The 18166-nt window shown below is 41.2% G+C and overlaps 1 protein-coding gene across 1 annotated transcript in view; it reads left to right on the forward strand.

Annotated features, from left to right (window-relative positions):
* mei4 (meiosis-specific, MEI4 homolog (S. cerevisiae)) overlaps positions 1-18166 on the forward strand; it is an 82964-nt gene that overhangs the window by 16740 nt on the left and 48058 nt on the right. Inside the window, exon 4 of the mRNA XM_008286356.1 lies at positions 11909-12040. Coding sequence (XP_008284578.1) covers positions 11909-12040 — 132 coding nt within the window. The remainder of the gene's footprint in view (positions 1-11908; positions 12041-18166) is intronic.

Below are 18166 nucleotides of genomic sequence, written 5' to 3' on the forward strand. Positions count from 1 at the left end.
GTGGTGGTGTGTCGCAGTCAACGTTGAATCAGGTACAGAGTAGAGTTGGAACTTTATGATTACAGTTTGTACACCAGCTGACAGCTAAACTGTTTTTGCCCTTTAAACTTTAGATGACATTTCATTTTCAGCTTTCATACGTCAGCCGTCAGTTGAGCTGCTTTCATGTGTCATAACTCATACGCATACATTCATTCATCTTTCATTCTTTTAAATGACAGTTGTATGCTTTCATTTTTTTATATACATGAACTGACAGTTTGGTTGCTTTCAGTGCAAACCAGCGTTTAAGTTGCCTACATGGTTTGATCCAGAAATCAAAACTTTAAATGTTTTCAGTTATTACACTGAAAAAAACACTTCAAAACTGTTTTAGTGGTTCAGCTTCATTTTGCACCTCAATGCTTCAAATTAATCTGCACTTAATGTCTTACATGCAAACAATTAACATTTTTTATTTCTGTTTTGCGATTTTCAGCTCAACTCAGTGCCGAACACTTGGTAGCACAAATCACTGTTTACTGTGACGCTGTGGTACAATACAGATGTAGTGTATGAGTGAGACTTTGTTCACACATGTCAGTGCTCTGACTTTGACCGTAGATTTATGTTCTTCACCACTCTAAGCATTTTCTGTGTGCAGCAGATAACCTCCTCACAGTTTCCATTAAAAATGTGCATTCCTTTTCAACTTACTCAATAAGGACGTAGCCAACCACTTTGAGGATTCCCGTTAATGAACTCTTTATATTTCTGACGTTCAGTGAGCACTTCATTGCTCTGCCAGTCAAACTGATTGTTCAAGACAATCCAGATATGGCGAGGGGGCGGGGGGGGAGGTCAGAGATGAAGGGCAGAGGTAATTATAATCCTGAAAATGACTCCTGACATGATCAGGGAGTACCGGCAGAGGAAAACCGCCACTGGCACATGACTCTAAAACATTTTGACACCAGACTAATCTATTAAACACGCCGTTCAAGAACAGTCTTACATTTGTCACGGGATGACATTGTTTGGGAGTGTTCATGGAATGCTGAGCATGTGTTCACTGTGTTTCCCTGTAACGGACTCTGCAGGAACGAGGACGCACGTTGTTCTTACCGATGACTCCTAGTTTTTCTTTTGCTAAAATGATTGACTAGTTTTAGTTGTATGCATGCTGTATACCACAGTGCTTTCTTTGCTGTAGTACATTCTGAAAATGAGAATGATGGGATTTCGGGCTGCAGCCACTGAGTTAAAGTGGGAAAAGTCTTGTCCAATGTCAACACGTTTCTGGAGATTATAAAGAAAGCACAGTGTGTACAGAGTCTGGAACACACACACACCTAAAACATGTTCTGTTAACTTTTGGCATGAAATTAGCTCCATACTGTGGCTTTCCATCTCGTCAAGGCTGTCTTTTCAGTTAAGTGATTTCATGAGCTCACTTGAGTGATGTAAAATGGGGAAGTCTGTGGACAACTGTCCTCATTTTCACACTGTAAGAATACATTGAATAGTATTTCAACTACACTGAAAGGTTTTCCAACAGTCTTCCTCACGTTACATAATTATGAATTCATCTTCAGCTAGTTTTAAAATATTTCTTGACTTTGCCAGTATTGTCCAAATTCCACAAAGCTCCAGTTGGAGTAAATGGTTGTGTTAAAGAAACCATGAGAGTGCCGATCAGACGGGGTGTGTCTATGCAATTGTAATTCTCTAACTCTTCTCTATGTGACATTCCATTTTTCCCGTAACGGACAGGAAAGCCGCTGAGCATATGGTGGTCTGCATACATCCATCACAGGTCTTGCAAATTAGGTGGTGGAGAGTGAAGGGCGAGGTGCAGGTGCAGCACGACTTTAAAATATATCTTCCTAGTTGTGCTTCATTGACATGCAGGATAGGCCATAAAACTTCCTACTGTGCATACAAGTCTGCCCTGAAGCAATTTATTCCTTTAACCTTTATTCTTCTCAGTATGACCAACTGTCCAAACCCCTGTAATGTTCAGTTTACTGTTCACAAGACGAATAGGAGAAGCAAATTCTCAGAACTGTGCAGCTTTAACTGGGTAATGTTTGGCATTATTAGTAAAAGGATTTGAACTTTTAAATGATTTTATAAAATACTGCAGATCTTGATAGTTACAGTCGTAACTCGATAATCCGACACTAAATGTAAAACCTTCTTTTATGTTGGATAGCAAGGCTGTTGGATTGTCAAGAGGAGGGCTTGATGCTTGAAGGGTCATTTGTTGTTAATATTTATTGTTTATAGTTGTTATAATAACTAGTGTATTGTTAGAACAATATGCATTGCTGGATTTCACACCTAATTTACCGGTGCGCTTGTGCACGTTACAGCCACTTCCACCCCGGGGGAGTGCTCCGACTGGGTGTTTTACTTCCGCAAACACTGAGCATGCTCGCTGCATGTGCCGTTGTTGTGTCTTCTTCTGTGCATGCGGGACACTTTTGGGTCGTATGAAGTTCACACAGCAGATCACATGCAAGTCGCATTTAATTGGAAAAGAGAACGAACTCCCAAAAAAATTGGATTTCACAAAAAAATCCAAATTGAGCATGAAGTCCTGCAGTCTGAACGTAGCCAATCTGTGGGATTGTTCAGTCAGATAATACGTCGTTATCCTTATTTGTGACATAAAATGTCATGTCGGAGTCGGAATCCAAGGCTGTCAGGTATTTTTAATGGGTTCCATTAGTTTTTCCTAAAAACCTGTTGGATAGCAAGGTTTTTGGATTGATTAGGGTCGGATTATCGAGTCATGACTGTATTTTGTGTTGCAGCTCTAATCCTTAACCTTGTAAATGACACTGGTATCACTTGGCTTGACTGATTATCAGATCTGATGTTCCGATTAGTGATATCATTTTGTAACAGATTCCAGACAAATTAAATTTATGAATATGCCACACTATCTCTGTCTGTAGTCACACTTTGTCCTGAGCAATGTCCCGCCCACAGCGCCATCTGACTGGTTACACGTCACGAGTAATAACCTGTCATCACTGAAGGATGAATGTTGTCTGTCTCTAAGTGTAGCCCTGTGATAGACTGGTTACCTGTCCAGGGTGTCTCCTGCCTTCACCCTGAGTCAGCTGGGATAGACTCCAGCCCCCCGCGACCCTCGTGAGGATTAAGAGGTGTATCAATAATGGATGGATGGATGGATGGACCTCAACTGTGGCATGTGTCAGGTTGCTTTATGTGATTATGTAACGGTACTTCTGGGGATCGTCGCTGTGTAGCTAATGGATGGATGGGTGGATGGATGTCAGTTGTAAATCCTGGTTCTCCATCCCTGTGGTTACTAACAATCATTTTCTGTGTCAACTCTGAAACAAACTAATCAACCAATAAATCAGAGGTCTTGAAAAGTCTTTAAAAGTGCTGAATTCTATTAACTCAAAAATGTCATAGTAGGTAATCAAAGATCCTAAATGTGTTTTTTTGTCCCTTGGCTGCTGTACACAGTCGTAGTTTTTAGATATTATTATATCCAGTTACCTATTCAGTGATGACGTGTATCTGGAAACTAAAAATCAACTCAATGTGTGAATTACAGCAAAAATCTGTTCAAATTGTAAATTATCGCTGTCGTTCTAAACTCTAAAGCATATTACACAAAGTAAAGATGTGGTTTTTGAAAATGTTGCAAATTTATTTCAAAATCCGAAACGGAAATATTTAAATGAACAAATGTTTTCAGATTCTTAATTCAGGCTCTTTAGAAACCGTCTTGCAAGAAGACTGGAGGCTTTACGTCTCCACAAGATATGCACACCTGGATGTAAGCAGTTTATGCAACGCTTCCTGGCAGAATGTCAAAGAATGAATGTGGGTGTCATATCATCATATCTCAAGGATAATTAAAGCAAACAAGATGCAAATAACCAGATTTTGAAGTGCTGCAGCAAAGGGTCTGAGTAATTTTGTATTCAGACTTTTTCTATGAGGAATTTTTGTTATCTGAGAAATATAGACAGACAAAAGTCTAAATAACTTCATGTTTTAATAAGTATTTATTGTTTGTAACCCAGGCAAATGGGTAAAACACATTAAATTCCCTTCAGTCCAGTCTTCTGGACATGTTTTGTGAATTGTACAGAATCCCTGGTATTAGCTGTAAACGCTCTGGAATCAGTTTGGTAGTGAAGGAAAGTCACAAACCCCAACTATGTAGTCAAACAATGAAAACAGCTGAATAAGAGCCCTCTGGAAACGCCGGCAAAGTGCTCACAGGCCGAGTGCGTTCCATCTTCACGAGTAATGCCACAAGCTGTTGCAATTTACCCAGCGGAGGTCCTGCCTTCAGAGCCGCTCACGTCCTCGAGGAGAGCTCTTATTTCTGGCTCGGTTTCTCAGACACACCTGGAGGAGTTGTTACGCTCTAGGAGGAAAGAGAATTGGACAAGATGAAGAGCCCAGACGATGAAATTGCAGATCCTGAATCCCAAGTGACGCCTTTCAAATGTCACTCTCCCACTGTGCTCAACGGCAGACATATTTCATGTAATAACCTTTGAGAGAGGAGAGCAGTTTAGTGTCTGGCTGGCCTCATCTTAACCGTGTCATCCTTTTTGTCTACGGGAAGAACTTTTATTACCGTCTTGTATATTGAATCCAGCTCGCCTCATGTGTTTCAACCCCAAACGCAACGCTCAAGTGCACCTTTCATCGCTCCATTAATTTCATTGTTGCGGTTACAGCTTTTGTCTGCGAACGTGAAGAGTGGGATTATTTAAAGTTGTTTCAGCGTAAAGCAGCGTTGGATGGTTGTTAGTTTCTCCTGCAGAGTGTTACCGAGTTCACACACACGGCTGTTGTCCTTTTCAGTCACGTCGTGCTGTTCAAAAGGTTAAAACTATGTGTTTTTAAAGGGCATACAACAAGAAGTAACACTGAAGACTGTAGGAAATGAAACGACTCCCACCCAGCCACCCAAAGGCAGCGCTCAGGTGGAAATGTTGAACCTGATGTAGAGGATCTGGATCTGAATACAGTCAGAGAACCTTTACTATTTAGTAGTTAATTTATTTCAGTGTCAGCTTTTTAAAACACTAAAATATGACTGAAGTCTTGATGTATTTAACAAAATCTATAAGTAACTTTACAACTGGATGCACTGTGGGGCCATCGACATATAAAAGGATCATTTTGCATCACTATGTGGTCATTTAGCTTTCTTTTTTCACCCACCTTGCCTCTTTTTAGTCATTTTGAATCTCTTTGTAGTAGTTTTTTGGTTTCTTTTCAGTCGTCTTTTGTCTCTTTGGCCGTTTTTCATCTCTTTGTGTCCTTGTGTGAACATTGAGCATCTCTTTAACTCACGACTCTGTGGGCTTTGTAGTAATTTTGCATTTCATCGTGGTCATTTTTTGCTCATTTTGCATCTCGATCATTTTTTTCTTTTCAATCATTTTGTGTCACTTTGTAGTTGTTTGACTGACTTTGAATCCAGAAATGTTCCCGATCACTTTAAACGGACTCTCTAGCCTAAAGGGCCTCCTGACCTCCTGGGTCCGTGGACTGGTGCTCGGTGTGTCTGTTCAGTCTGTGGTTTCAACATTAGCAGGACAGAAACTAAATGCCTGCTTTCTACAAAGAATGCCTGGTGTCTGCAAGCAGCTGGGTAGCAAGGCGTTGGCCACCATGTCTGGGTCAGGAGAGACCAGAAAGAACAGAATGTGCTTATTGATCTCACAACTACGCACTGTTGAAGCGATATTCAACAAACAGCGCGATTCAGTAAGCAGTACTTTTCAGTCACTTATAGATGTTCGATTTGCTGCGAGTCAACAATCGGCCACCATCACAAAATCAAAACGCTTCAGGAGCAGCAACTCTTCAAGTGCTTTGTCTGTTTGGTTTTGTAAGTAAACAACCAAACTATTCAAAACTTATCGGGCTCCAAAAGCTCAAACAGGTTACAGCAAAAGAAGAAACACCCTGAGAAAACCTGAATAACAACCTCCTCTCTTTAATCGTTTCAAATTATGAATTCATCTCTTGATGGGATAATCATTCCAGACAATTTCACCTGATGTCGTCGTATCATAGCGCACTCGGGGGTAATCTGCGTCAGAGGCAATACGAAGCAAATTGAATTTCAGTTTCTTTGTTAATTTCCCTTCCTCCCGTCGAAGGACACAGCCGAACACGCCTATCTGATCAGCTTCTACCAGTTTTAACTCTGCTTTTCAGAGTTGTACAAGGTGAACCAGCTGAATTCCTCAGACCGCATTGAAAAGCAACAATGGCCATGACGTCCTTGAGCCAAAATATTTTATCCCCAGCTGCAGCGGAGCTGCCTACTGGCACGGCAACAAAGGACGGTTCGGCTGTGTTGGGCCACTCCCAGTTAAATAGATGAAAAACGGAGCGACTGTGAATTAGCAGCAGCTGACTGTGTTGTTTCTGTTTGGCATCGGGATATGAAAGTCTGTCGATATTCTAGTCAACAAGTGTGCGTGCCGAGCCACAGCGCCACGGAGCTCCATTAAAACTATTAAAAACACATCAGTGACTCACGCCGTTGTACTGGCTGACACTTCCTCCATTACCATCAACACACACTCTGCAGTTTGTTCTGACTCCTGCGTACGCACTCCTGCTGCCACAGATACTCAGTAGAGCACCAAATGTAGATGAATCCGCCACTGAAAATAGTCCCAAAAAAGAAAACGGTTCCCAAAAGTTAAAAAAAAAAAATAGAAACTACGATGTCTAGCTGTTGGTAAAAATGTACTTTAAATGTGATCACTGACACAGGAGGGAGGTCAGAACATATTGAGAGACATACTTCCAGGTTGGGTCTTTCTGTGGGATTCGTCGACAGTACAGGAAATACAGAATGACACCGGCCTTATCTTTAAATCGATTTGGATTTACTCGACCTTAAACTATTAATCTGAGCTTGTGTTTTATTGATTTCAGAGGGGTCGTGGGAGTTATGGCGATAATGATGATAATGACCGTTGTGGCGGCTGGATTATCAGACGGAGCGGTTATTTTGTTTCACTCCCTTTATTTCAGGCCTGTTTCAATTTGTTATGCTCAAACCAATTAGTAGTGAGTGACACACTGCTGTGAAAATGTTCCCTGTGTGTTTGAGAGTTGCTGATTCTCTACAGACCCTGTTTGGTGAATCAGATGCATTTGATATTCATGCAGCACGAAGGACACAGTTGTCGGCTGTTCTTTGGAAGGTCTTTAAAAATGCTTCGCCTTTTATTCCATCATGAAAAATCAGTTTGTGGCCCCATGAAGAAGAGTTTTTCATCACTGCTTTTAAGTGCCTGCATGTTAATGTCTAGCTATCGTGCAACTTAAGCACAAAAATCAGCATCACCAAATCAATTTATTAATTAGCACGTCTGCTCTGCTCATTTGCCACAGCATCAATCTACCAATTTAACTTTCAGCCGACATTAAACTGTGTAGCTCTTGGTAGAAACCCACTTATTTAAACAATTCTAACATTTGTAGATTCAAGAGCTGCCATTTCTGTAAGTGTACTTACAGCATTTAATACCTTTACCCTTTTGTGACCAATTTGCTGTTGCAAATGTTCCTAAATATTGCCACCTAGCTAACATGTTAACACCCACATTTCATGCCAGAAGTGAAATATATCTCGTCTGAAATGTGAAACTGAGTCGCCAAACAATTCCGAAAATGAGGATTACGTGCGACCCAGTTGCACATCTGGCAGGAGCAGGTGGATTTAACTTTGCTGTGTGCAAGCAGGTGGTTAATGTATGTCAGAAAGCAGAATGGTGGAGGCAACAAATGCAGGTACAAAGAAGACTAAAGCAGAGTGTTATAATACAAAATTCAAGCAAGACAAGCCTGACATTTGGCTGCATTTCTAGGATGTTAATGACAAAATCCCTGGAACCTGTATCACCTGGTGACTTCTGGTATGTTGTGATAATCGCAGTGGTCGTCTGTGGCCTTCTCTGTGGACGTCTGTTGTTTGTAAAATAAAAATTCCACCGTAAATTATCTACCATATTTAGACAAGTACGATTCGGCATCTCTGTGATTTGGAGTCTTTCTTTCCTCTGGAAGGGTTTTTGGTTTTCTCTTCCTCTCTCACGCCTGAGTATTGTGGAGGCTGCCTTGGCAATAATGAATGGAAGTTTGGGCAGCATTCTGGGTGCAAATTCAGGAGGCTCATGTCCCCGCACAGCGGACACATTCACAGAAAGCTCAAGTCCATTAGGAGAGCAAACTCTCAAAGGATGATTAGTTGGATGTCATGCATGGCAGCATGTGGCAAGTAGCATTTTGCTGTCTCTCAACAAGCTGAACAATTATTAGCTGGCAGCCTATTAATAACGTATCTGTGGATAATGTTAGGAAATTCAAGCAGACCTTGTTTATCTCTTCCAAATATGCTGCATGAAATATCTCAATAACATGAGGTCCCCAGGTAATACTAATCCTGTTTAAATAGGACTAAACATGGAAAGAAGCAAACTTGGTGACTACAAATGTGCAAAATATTGACATCCAGCAGGCTCTCCTGCAAAGACAAAGCTCCTCCTCCTGCACGTATAGCAAGATACTATTTACAAATGTATGAAATGTGAACCTGCTTCCTTAGAATCTGTTATTTATATGACAGTTATTGTAATTTTCCTACGTTATTACAGACAGGTATGCGTCTCTTTATTAGGCTAACACGAGGCTGCACAGTGAAACACAGTGTTGTCCCTGCAGGACGGGAGCAGACATAAAATGATTGTCTATATTGTACAGGTGGTAACAGTCAGAAATCCAGTGAGAGCAGGCAGGGCTGGGATTGAGAAAACAGTCCTGCAGCCTTCCGGTAGGTGCTGCAGAAATAAGCTGTTGAGGGCTTGTTGATAAGAGCAGTCTGGCTCTGTTGTAACTGGACTGAGAGCTTCCCTGCAGTTCTTAGAAGTGCACAAGTTCATTCTCAGTGGATGTTGGACTCCTACTTTCCCATTCCGTGTTTTTTTTTTTTCTCCATTGACAAATACTAAATTTTACAACACTGCATGATTTTGCTCCAGTTGCATTTTGTGCCAGGAATTGACCTCGGTGCTATAAATCATGATCGGCAAGATTTTCAAGACTAAAAATATTTTTCTGACTCCTCGTCATCCTGTGTCAACATTTTACGATATTTTTTTTCAACCCAACAGCATTGGGACTATTTCTGAGTTAATTAGATTTTGCCTGTGTGCCTATTTTAGTTGAATCAGCAGCAGAATTAAGATTTTCTTAATGAGCTCCAGACAGGGTTTTGTGCTTCTTCTAAGTGTGAGGCGTCTGGAGGCTCAGGAGCAGCAGACAGAGAGTGTGTTGGTGTGTGGAGGAGGTGGTTTGTGGCTCACATAATAATAACAAAAAAAAAAAAAACACAAGAAGGTGGGATCCTTATCTCTAGAAATCCAGTGATTAATCAGAAAAATAACAGGAGCAGTACTTACCCTTGCTCCAGGCTTAAAGAACTGATTTCCAACCACACTCCATATGCGTTCACCAGATTTATCTCCCCTATAGTGAGACAACAAAACAGGGTTTGTTTGAAGCTACATTATCAACACAAAATGTTCCCTCTGGCTGTTTTAAAAACAGGGTTTCTAAAGATTTCACTCGGGGCTTTTAGAAAAAAAAAAATCTTTGAAAACAACCTTTGTGGCTACAGCTGAAATTATCAATCAATCATCGATAGGGCTGCAACTATATACTGGAAAGCACCATTACTAAATAGTTCTTATTTACCTTTCAGTGTTTAATTTGAGCTTGAAGTTGAAGTTGTTTTAGGTACATGCTAGCTAACAATCTAGACCAGTGGTTCTCAAACTGGGGGTTGGGACCCCCATGGAGGTCCCAAGGCAATTTCAGGGGGTCGCCAGATCATTGGAAAATAAAAATAAAAATAAAGCCTACATTTATCAAAAAAAAAAACAAAACTGCATTAGGACTGTCAAAATTAAAAGTGTATACTTTTTCCCACTCCTTTTTTGTTATTATTAATATTATGATTGGATTATGCGATATTATTTTTCTTTTTTGCCCTTTATTAAAGCTCTTTTTAAAATTATTTCCTTTTGTTTTTACATTTTTTTCCCCTTTTATTTGTTCGAAATAAATTCACTTCATTCATAAGTTTTCCTTGAGATCAGCAGTAAAGTTAGTCCACGTGTCCACAGGCTGCGATTTACATAATCATATCAGGCAGTGACACACTTTAGCCCAGTTACAGCGGTAATGTCTTCATGTCAGAGCTTTGTGAGTCAGCACAAAAAAACCACAATGTCTTCAACTAATCTACACTTAATTCTCTGGCAACTAACATCGATTTCTGTCCACGGTGTTGATTATTCATCTCATGCCTAATCAACGGAAAACTGCAGCAATTAATCAATTAGTTTTCAACTGTTAAATGAGTCAAGAACTGTTTTGATAATTGATGAATTGGTCTGAGTATTTTTTTTTAAACGAAAGTCTAAATTCACTGATTCCAGCTTCTTGGATTTTAACATTTTCTGGTTTATTTCGTCCTTTGTCACAGTGAACTGGACATCTTTGGGTGGTGGACAAAACAAGACATTTGAGGATGTCTTCTTGGGCTTCGGGAAACACAGATTGACATTTTTCACCATTTTCTGACATTTTATAAACCAACAGACTACTCAGTTCAGTGAATAAATAATTCACATATGAAATCTTTAGTTGCAGCCCGAGTCAACAGAAAATGATTCTAAGAAACAAGCAGTTGTTTCAGTCATTTCTGAAACGCCATAAATTTGTTGCTTAAGCTTTTAAAACATGAGAACTAACTGCTCGTCTTTGCTGGATGTGATACTAAACTGATTATCTTTGGGTTTTCTGACTGTTCGTTGGTAAGGCGTTTAAACTTGAGACTATTGACTGAACTTTGGGATATATCACACTGAACCCTGTAGTTGTTCATACATACTGACACAGCTATCAACGGCACTCAGAGTCTCCAAAAAATCTTTATTTAGAGTTTATGTTTTGCAGTTTCTATTAATTATGTCTATGAATGACTACAGGCTGTTTGGAGATGTTATACACCTCTGAACTAGAAACAAGATTATTGTGACAGTGTGTTGAATCCTTTTCAGTCAAACACTGTGACTACTATAGCTGCAGTAGCTAGGAAGAGTTTATCCATCCATCCATTATCTATACACCGCTTAATCCTCACTAGGGTCATGGGGGGCTGGAGTCTATCCCAGCTGACTCAGGGTGAAGGCAGGAGACACCCTGGACAGGTCACCAGTCTATCACAGGGCTACACTTAGAGACTCACATTCACACCTACAGACAATTTAGAATCACCAATTAACCTCAACATGTTTTTGGACTGTGTGGGAGGAAGCCGGAGAGAACCCACACTGCACGGGGAGAACATGCAAACTCCACGCAGAAAGATCCCAGATGTCCTCACCGGGACACGAACCGGCGACCTTCTTGCTGCGAGGCAACGATGCTAACCACCAAGCCACCTTGCAGCCCTAGGAAGAGTTCATTTTAGCGAAAACTTATTTAACCTAAATTAATGACCCATTTACCATGAATTTATCCAACTATCCCTTTGATGCTGCTTGTTGAATGTTATAAAATCTGTCATATCTTGAGAAGTGTGTGTTGTATTGTAAATTGCATTAGTGGTATTAAAAAAGTCTTAAACAGACAAACTGCAGAACGCCTGGTTACAACCTGTGATCTGTGTGACACTTAACTGTCAGCACATGTTCTTTGTAGCCACTTTATGATTGATAGAGTTGGAATCAGTGGAGTGACGGATTTCATATGCTCGATGTTATTGAGTTATAAAGAAAGTTTTAAGGAAACACTGTCAGTAAAATCTTGTTTTGCCAAACCTTAGCTCCAGGCTGCAGAGAAGCTGATGGAGTGCCTGATCGCGCTGGGGAGCAGCAGCATGTCAAAGTCCTTTCTCATTCGTCACATCCTGTCGGAGATCAGCACTCTGGCCGATCAGCTCTGGCAGGCCTTCCAGGTAAATATCCCCGTTGTTTTCACCACACCAGCCTCTGCACTGCCGTCGCTCTGCTCCTCGTCTTCTTTTGCTTCTTTTCTGTTTTGGCTCGGTGACAGCGTTTGGTTTCTTCCTCCCTTCGCTGCAGCCTGATAAGCTGCAGTTTTAGTCTCCCTGTGACACTGCAGTGTTGCCAAAGCAGTATGAAAATTTCACCGTTCATATAAACAGCAGTTCATGCATAACCATACTGAGATTATCAATCTGTCACTCTCTCTAGCTTTGTGTCTGTTTATTTCTCCAGCTTTCTCTCCCCCCCACAGACTCTCTTTCTGTGTCTCATGCACATTTTTATTTCACCGTTTTGCGCTCAGAGAACCAGCCTTTGTGCGAGGCTTCAGGTGCAAACAGTCTGCCCTATTGACTCGTTGCCACAGTCACTTCTGAACCACCATAATCAATACTGCATCCCACCAGCTTCCTGTCTGCCACGTATTCAAACGTCTCTCAGTAGCTTTGGTCACCGCCTGAGTCGCAGGCCAGGCGAGAGCTGCATTTGGCTGGCCTGCTTCCTGTGAAAGGCACAGCTGAGTGTCAAGCCACCAGGGGTCCTTCGAAATGGAAATGTGCAAAAAAGGAAAAGGATACAGATGATTTTCCCCCCTTCACCCCTCCTGCTGAGCCTCCCTCCCACTCAGCAGGGTCGGTCATGCTCACTTGTTTTTCTCCTTCTCCTCGAGAGAGCCTCTCGAGTCAGGCGATGCCAAAAGAATTTTATCAACACTGCATTTTTGAGAGCCAAGTTCAAGAAGAAAAAAAACAGCTGAACCCACTGTTCACAGGAGATATTGACAATGCAGAACAGCCTTGAGCTGACGTAGAGCCATTGTGTCCAACAAACTCGCAGTAATGGGTGTTTGTAAGCAAGACTCTGAAGAGTCAATCCTCTGTGAACTTGCCAGATACAAGTGGAGCTCCGCCGTCGACCTCTGTGCGTTCACCAGGCCTGTAACTGCGACCTAATATTAAGCAGCAAGTCCGACCTGCTAATATGATGGTTTGACATTTCAAAGCACGCCGACAGCCACCAGTGTATCCATGGAAACGTCTCAAGAGTCTCCCACTTGTCTTTATTCTTTAAAGACTTAAGAAGGGACAGTGAGATTGCTTTTGTCTCAGTGTGTTTGAAGACTGAGCCGCTGGACTGACTTATTTGCTTGTAGCTCCATGCCTCGTTCTCTGAGGGGGAGCGAGGTCTCAGGGGAAGAGCTCTGTGCCTCCCATTATGTAAAAACTGTAGCGGAGACGACGTCTATATTTCCATTAACATTTTATGCTCTTAGCTCCTGCTGTTATCTAAAGTGATTGGTAATGGGTGCCACTGTTGAACCTTCAGATCTTAAGTCTCCATCAATGGATGCAAACTATTGAGTTTGTCAGAGGTTGGTAGTAACAGCGTCCAGAGGTTAAATAGAAACAAATCACTATTTAAACCTGAGAGTGTAGAAGAGGAAATCAAAAGGCTTTGGTAAACTAATTACCAAGAACCCCAAATATTTTCTTGTTGCTATCAGACAGCTGTAATTATTGATTTGTGTGCAGTGATAAGCCTACAGAGAACTGTCAGCTGTACAGATCTTTATAGTGAGTTCCAGCTTGTTGTTTAGCTGCCCAGTCTGCAACTTTCCTGTTCTGGTTCACCGTCAGTGTTCTCAGGGTGTTGTTTTTGGCAGCAGCAGGCAGCTGTTTTCAGAGCTCTAAAAGAAGCCACGGTACACTACCTTCCAAGTAGAGAACAGCAGACAGACACAGATACAAACCTGCTAGTGAACATACAGAAGAGACGCATGTCGTACGAGGTGTGTCAGAAAAGTTTCAGGACTGGTGTCACAAAAGATGTACTTCAAACCCAAACTAGGAGTTATTTCCCTGAGGAGCTGGTAAAGACAGAAAGTAAATATTGGACTTTGATTCATCAGGTGGATTCAAACATGTCACCAAATGATATATGCTGTGTAGTAACTGGGGTCAAACTTCTATTTGTTATAATAGATAAATGTCTGATGGTATCTCGATGGTAGGGCTGGATAAAAAGCATTTATGTTTCTCATTAATTATGATCTTTATTTGAATGATCCAATATCTGTTCATCAAGTTTCTACATTGATCCTTGCCTTTGTGCTTTTTCTCCAAAGAAAACCCCCCAAAACCCCACCAGTGCTATCAGCAATGTTTACGCATCGTTATATGTTGTAAGTGTTTCAGTTTGCTTTGTGGAAATGGAATTATAATGAGTACACCAGGGTCTTTTTAGGTTCAGACAATGTGGACAATAGCTGGATATCACTTTAAATCACGACAGTCTTGCCAACTATTGCATAAATAGTTTACAGTTTAGTGGACTGTTGTAATTTAGGATTGTTGGCTGACTCCGTCTGCTAGCTGATCTAGAGATTGTCTCTACGAGAGGCGCAGACATGAGTTCTGTTTGGGTTTGTTGATGTTATCTCTGTGTATGAGAAATGAAGCTGTGGAGGTCGTGGATTCTGTCTCTGCCGTGCGGCTAACGTTAGCTAGCAGCTGTCTGCGGATCTCGGGCTGACGTCAACACAAATGGCGATGATGAATTAGTGAGCAGACCTTCAGTTTCTGCTCTGTCTGAGCTCAGAGTGATCATTAAAGTTCATCTCTGTAATGAGTTGAAGCAGCTGGTACTGGCAGTCCGTGTCCTGCTGTATGGGTTGGCGTTTATTTTTTAAACTGTCAATGCAATGGTTTCATTTTTCTTTCTTTATGGCCTTGCACATGCAAACCTAAAACATATTCATAGATCATATTCTATTCTTTGTATTTCACCTGAAAAAAATCCTTGATCCACCGTTTTGTAACAAGAAAATGTGTTTAGCCGTTTAATCTAGAGGGGCACGTTCATATCCAAGGTAACAACAGTCAGCTGTTGAATTCAGAAGAAGAAGAAGCAGGAGAAGTTTTCAGAATACTTTTTGGGAAGTGCTGCAAAGATAAAATAAAGTGTAAGGCTGATTTAAAATATTTCTGCTTTCACCCCAATGCAGTGGAGATGGATGAAATTTCATTTGTGGTGCTCACTGTACTGAAAAATTACATATAAAAAATTAACCGTATCTTTTCAGAAGAAGTGATTACTTTGGACAATCTGCAGATTTTGGAGTTTCAGTCTGAGTGCATTCTGCTAAAATAGTGCCATTAAAGATGTGTATGTAGCAGGAGAGAGATACTGTCTCTGGAAAGAACCTTTCCATTTACATTTTTATGCTGTTTCATTCACCTCCAATTGTTTTAGGATTGAGGCATACATCTTATGAATGATTGCAAATAGAACCATGAACTAAAATCAATCTTCACTAAAGGTAGGTGAGAAATGATTTTTTTTGTGGGGTTTTGAAAGAAGCCTTCTTAAAGTAAGTTGAAACAAAAACCCCAAGTAGGTCTGGACAGAAAATACACAAAATGATGTAAGTAAAGACAAATAGCACTGTTATTGTCAGCATTCAGTTTGACAACACTTCTATAATCTAATGTTATCACAGTGAGCTGATATGATCAGACAGTGAGCAGTACCTGGTGACATGATTGATAGTTACCTCCCCTGTAAGGCCTGAGTATTAAATAGAGGGCGACACAGTGGTGAGGGGCCAGTAATTGATTCATGTGGAAGAGTGTAGTTTCAACCATTAGGGGGAAAATATAATGATGCAATAAGTCATTTACTTAGTTACTTTGAAATGTGATTTGAAATAAGTTGCTGCCAAAGACAAACCAGTTATCCCAAGTATCTCTGGATTTTGTTCATGAGTGAAGAGATAATGGAATTGGACATAGATTGGTGCAGCGTCAACAGTATGTGGATGTTCCAGACCATCCTGGTAAAAAAAAGGAGCTGAGCCAGAAGGCAAAGCTCTGGATTTACCAGTCGATCTACATTTCAACTCCTGATCTACAGTCATTAGTTCTGGGAAGTGACTGAAAGAATGACAGTATGGGTACAACAAGGCAACGTGAGCTTCCTCTGTTGGGTGGCTTGGCTCAGCCTTGGTGATACAATGAGAAGCCATCTTGAGGGAGCTTGGAGTAGAGTCACTCCTCTGTCACACTGGAAGGATCCGGTGGAGGTGGTTTGGGTCTATTTAGGGGGCCTTCTGGGCGCCTCCTTTGGAGATGTTCTGGGCACATCCAACTAAGTGCACACCTCATCTAGCCAGGGAACACCTTCAGATTCCCCAGGAGGAACTGGTAAGAGGGCCATCTGGGACGCCCTGTGTAGCCGGCTGATACAGTGAAAAGCCATCACTGTCACCAAGAAAAGCGAGATCAATATCTTTCACCACTGAGTCAACAAATCGAGCAGAAGAAGCTGAACATGCCTGTAACGTCTGCATTAGCTGCTTCACTCTACATGTGAATTTATTTCAGTATCACAAGCTGACAAAGGAGACTTCAGCTATTCAGCTTATTTACATGTATTTCTCTGATGATGCAATATGAATTTTTTTGTCAAACAAATGAATTTTATAAATCTATAAAGCCTACAAGAAGTTCTCATTGGCTGGCTAAAGACAAACTTGCATCAAATACTCATGTTTGAAACACTGCAGCTAACTTTTGCATTGTCTAATCCATTAAACAACAGTTTCAGCACTACGAAGGCTCAACACGACTAAAACGTTCTGGCTGATTAGCAGTTCTTCTCTACTCACCTCAAATGGACATTTCCCACAGCAGGTCGTTTCTGCCTGAGCGCTTGTGATGCTAAGCTAACGCTGACTGCATGGTAGATCTAAGCGCTAACTTGGAGTGACATTAAACTGTGTGTCACTTTGCTGACGACCCACTGGGGCTCTACAAAGGCCCTCTGGGAGCTTCTTGTTCCCTGTTTGAAAACCACTGAGCTCTGAAGCTACCAACAGCCCCTGTATTAAACTAAGAGCTTTCATACTCTCCCCAGGCTGAGTGAAAGCAGACCTCTGACTCTCCATCAGCAGTGCTGAGTGAAAAGTATTTCTCAGCATGGAGGATTTCCTTTGTCTGGGAAACATCTTGCGGATGGATTCTCTGTCTCCATTTAATTCAGCTCCATGTCTTTTGGTTTTTGCTATTTCATGTCAGGATTATCTTGAACATCAGAGAAATAGAATATTTCATCCATATATAAGGAGATTGCTTTAAAATTATGAAAAGTCCCAGGGTACTGACCCTCAGCGCTGCGTGCATACTGTGTTGTAGCATGTATGATGAGCATCCCCCCAAAAATACAATCACAAGCAACAAAAACACTGTGTTAATTGTAGTAATTACTGTTGGGTAATATTTTTGGTTTAGTATGATGCTTTTTTAATCCTTAAATATTACAGTTATATTATACCTGCTGTCGAGTAGTCAGAGTCAGCAAGACACAGCCAAAGACGTGCCACACTTTCAAGGGTGGAGCAGCCGAACCAGAGAGTCAGTGCAGTACAGTCTTAGCTTCACACCAGCAAATTTCACACAGACTTGAACTGTCAGCAACACGTACACAAATCGACCTCGTGGTAACTCACGTGCTATAGATGCCACGCCCCTCGCCATAGAGCCCAATGGTGACCATGTGTCCCTGCTCTCACTCACACATGCAATGTCCACCTCAAGTTGAACATTCTGCAACATGCATGCAGTCAACAGCAGCCAGCTGCCAAAAACTGAACAAAGACAGTCTTGTGATAGCAACGTCTTTTCACTATAAATGTGTTTAGAGTGTTGTAGGTAGTTTCTAAAGCTTACTTACACACTGCCACTGACGATTATGTCTGATGGAGCAGCAGAAATTTGGCACGGTCGTTTTAAAGTACAAATCACTCCATAACTTGTGAAGAAAGCAATTTGAGCAAAATCCAACCGTTCCCAAGTTATTTGGTAACAAACAAATAGACAGACAGATACACAAACCAACTACTGTAACCTAGCTACGCCGAGGGTTAAATATTTAGAGTAAAATATCTGGTGATAAATCTATAAGTTTGTACAGAAGCCACTTAAAAGTCAGCAACGTCTAAATGTGATAACTCCATTTTGACGTGTGTTTTGATGCAAAAATGTACCAAGTACGTCCCATTTTTAATTCAAAAGCTGCGT

Source organism: Stegastes partitus, unplaced genomic scaffold, assembly GCF_000690725.1.
Source record: "Stegastes partitus isolate 25-593 unplaced genomic scaffold, Stegastes_partitus-1.0.2 Scaffold451, whole genome shotgun sequence".
NCBI classification, from domain to species: Eukaryota; Metazoa; Chordata; class Actinopteri; family Pomacentridae; genus Stegastes; species Stegastes partitus.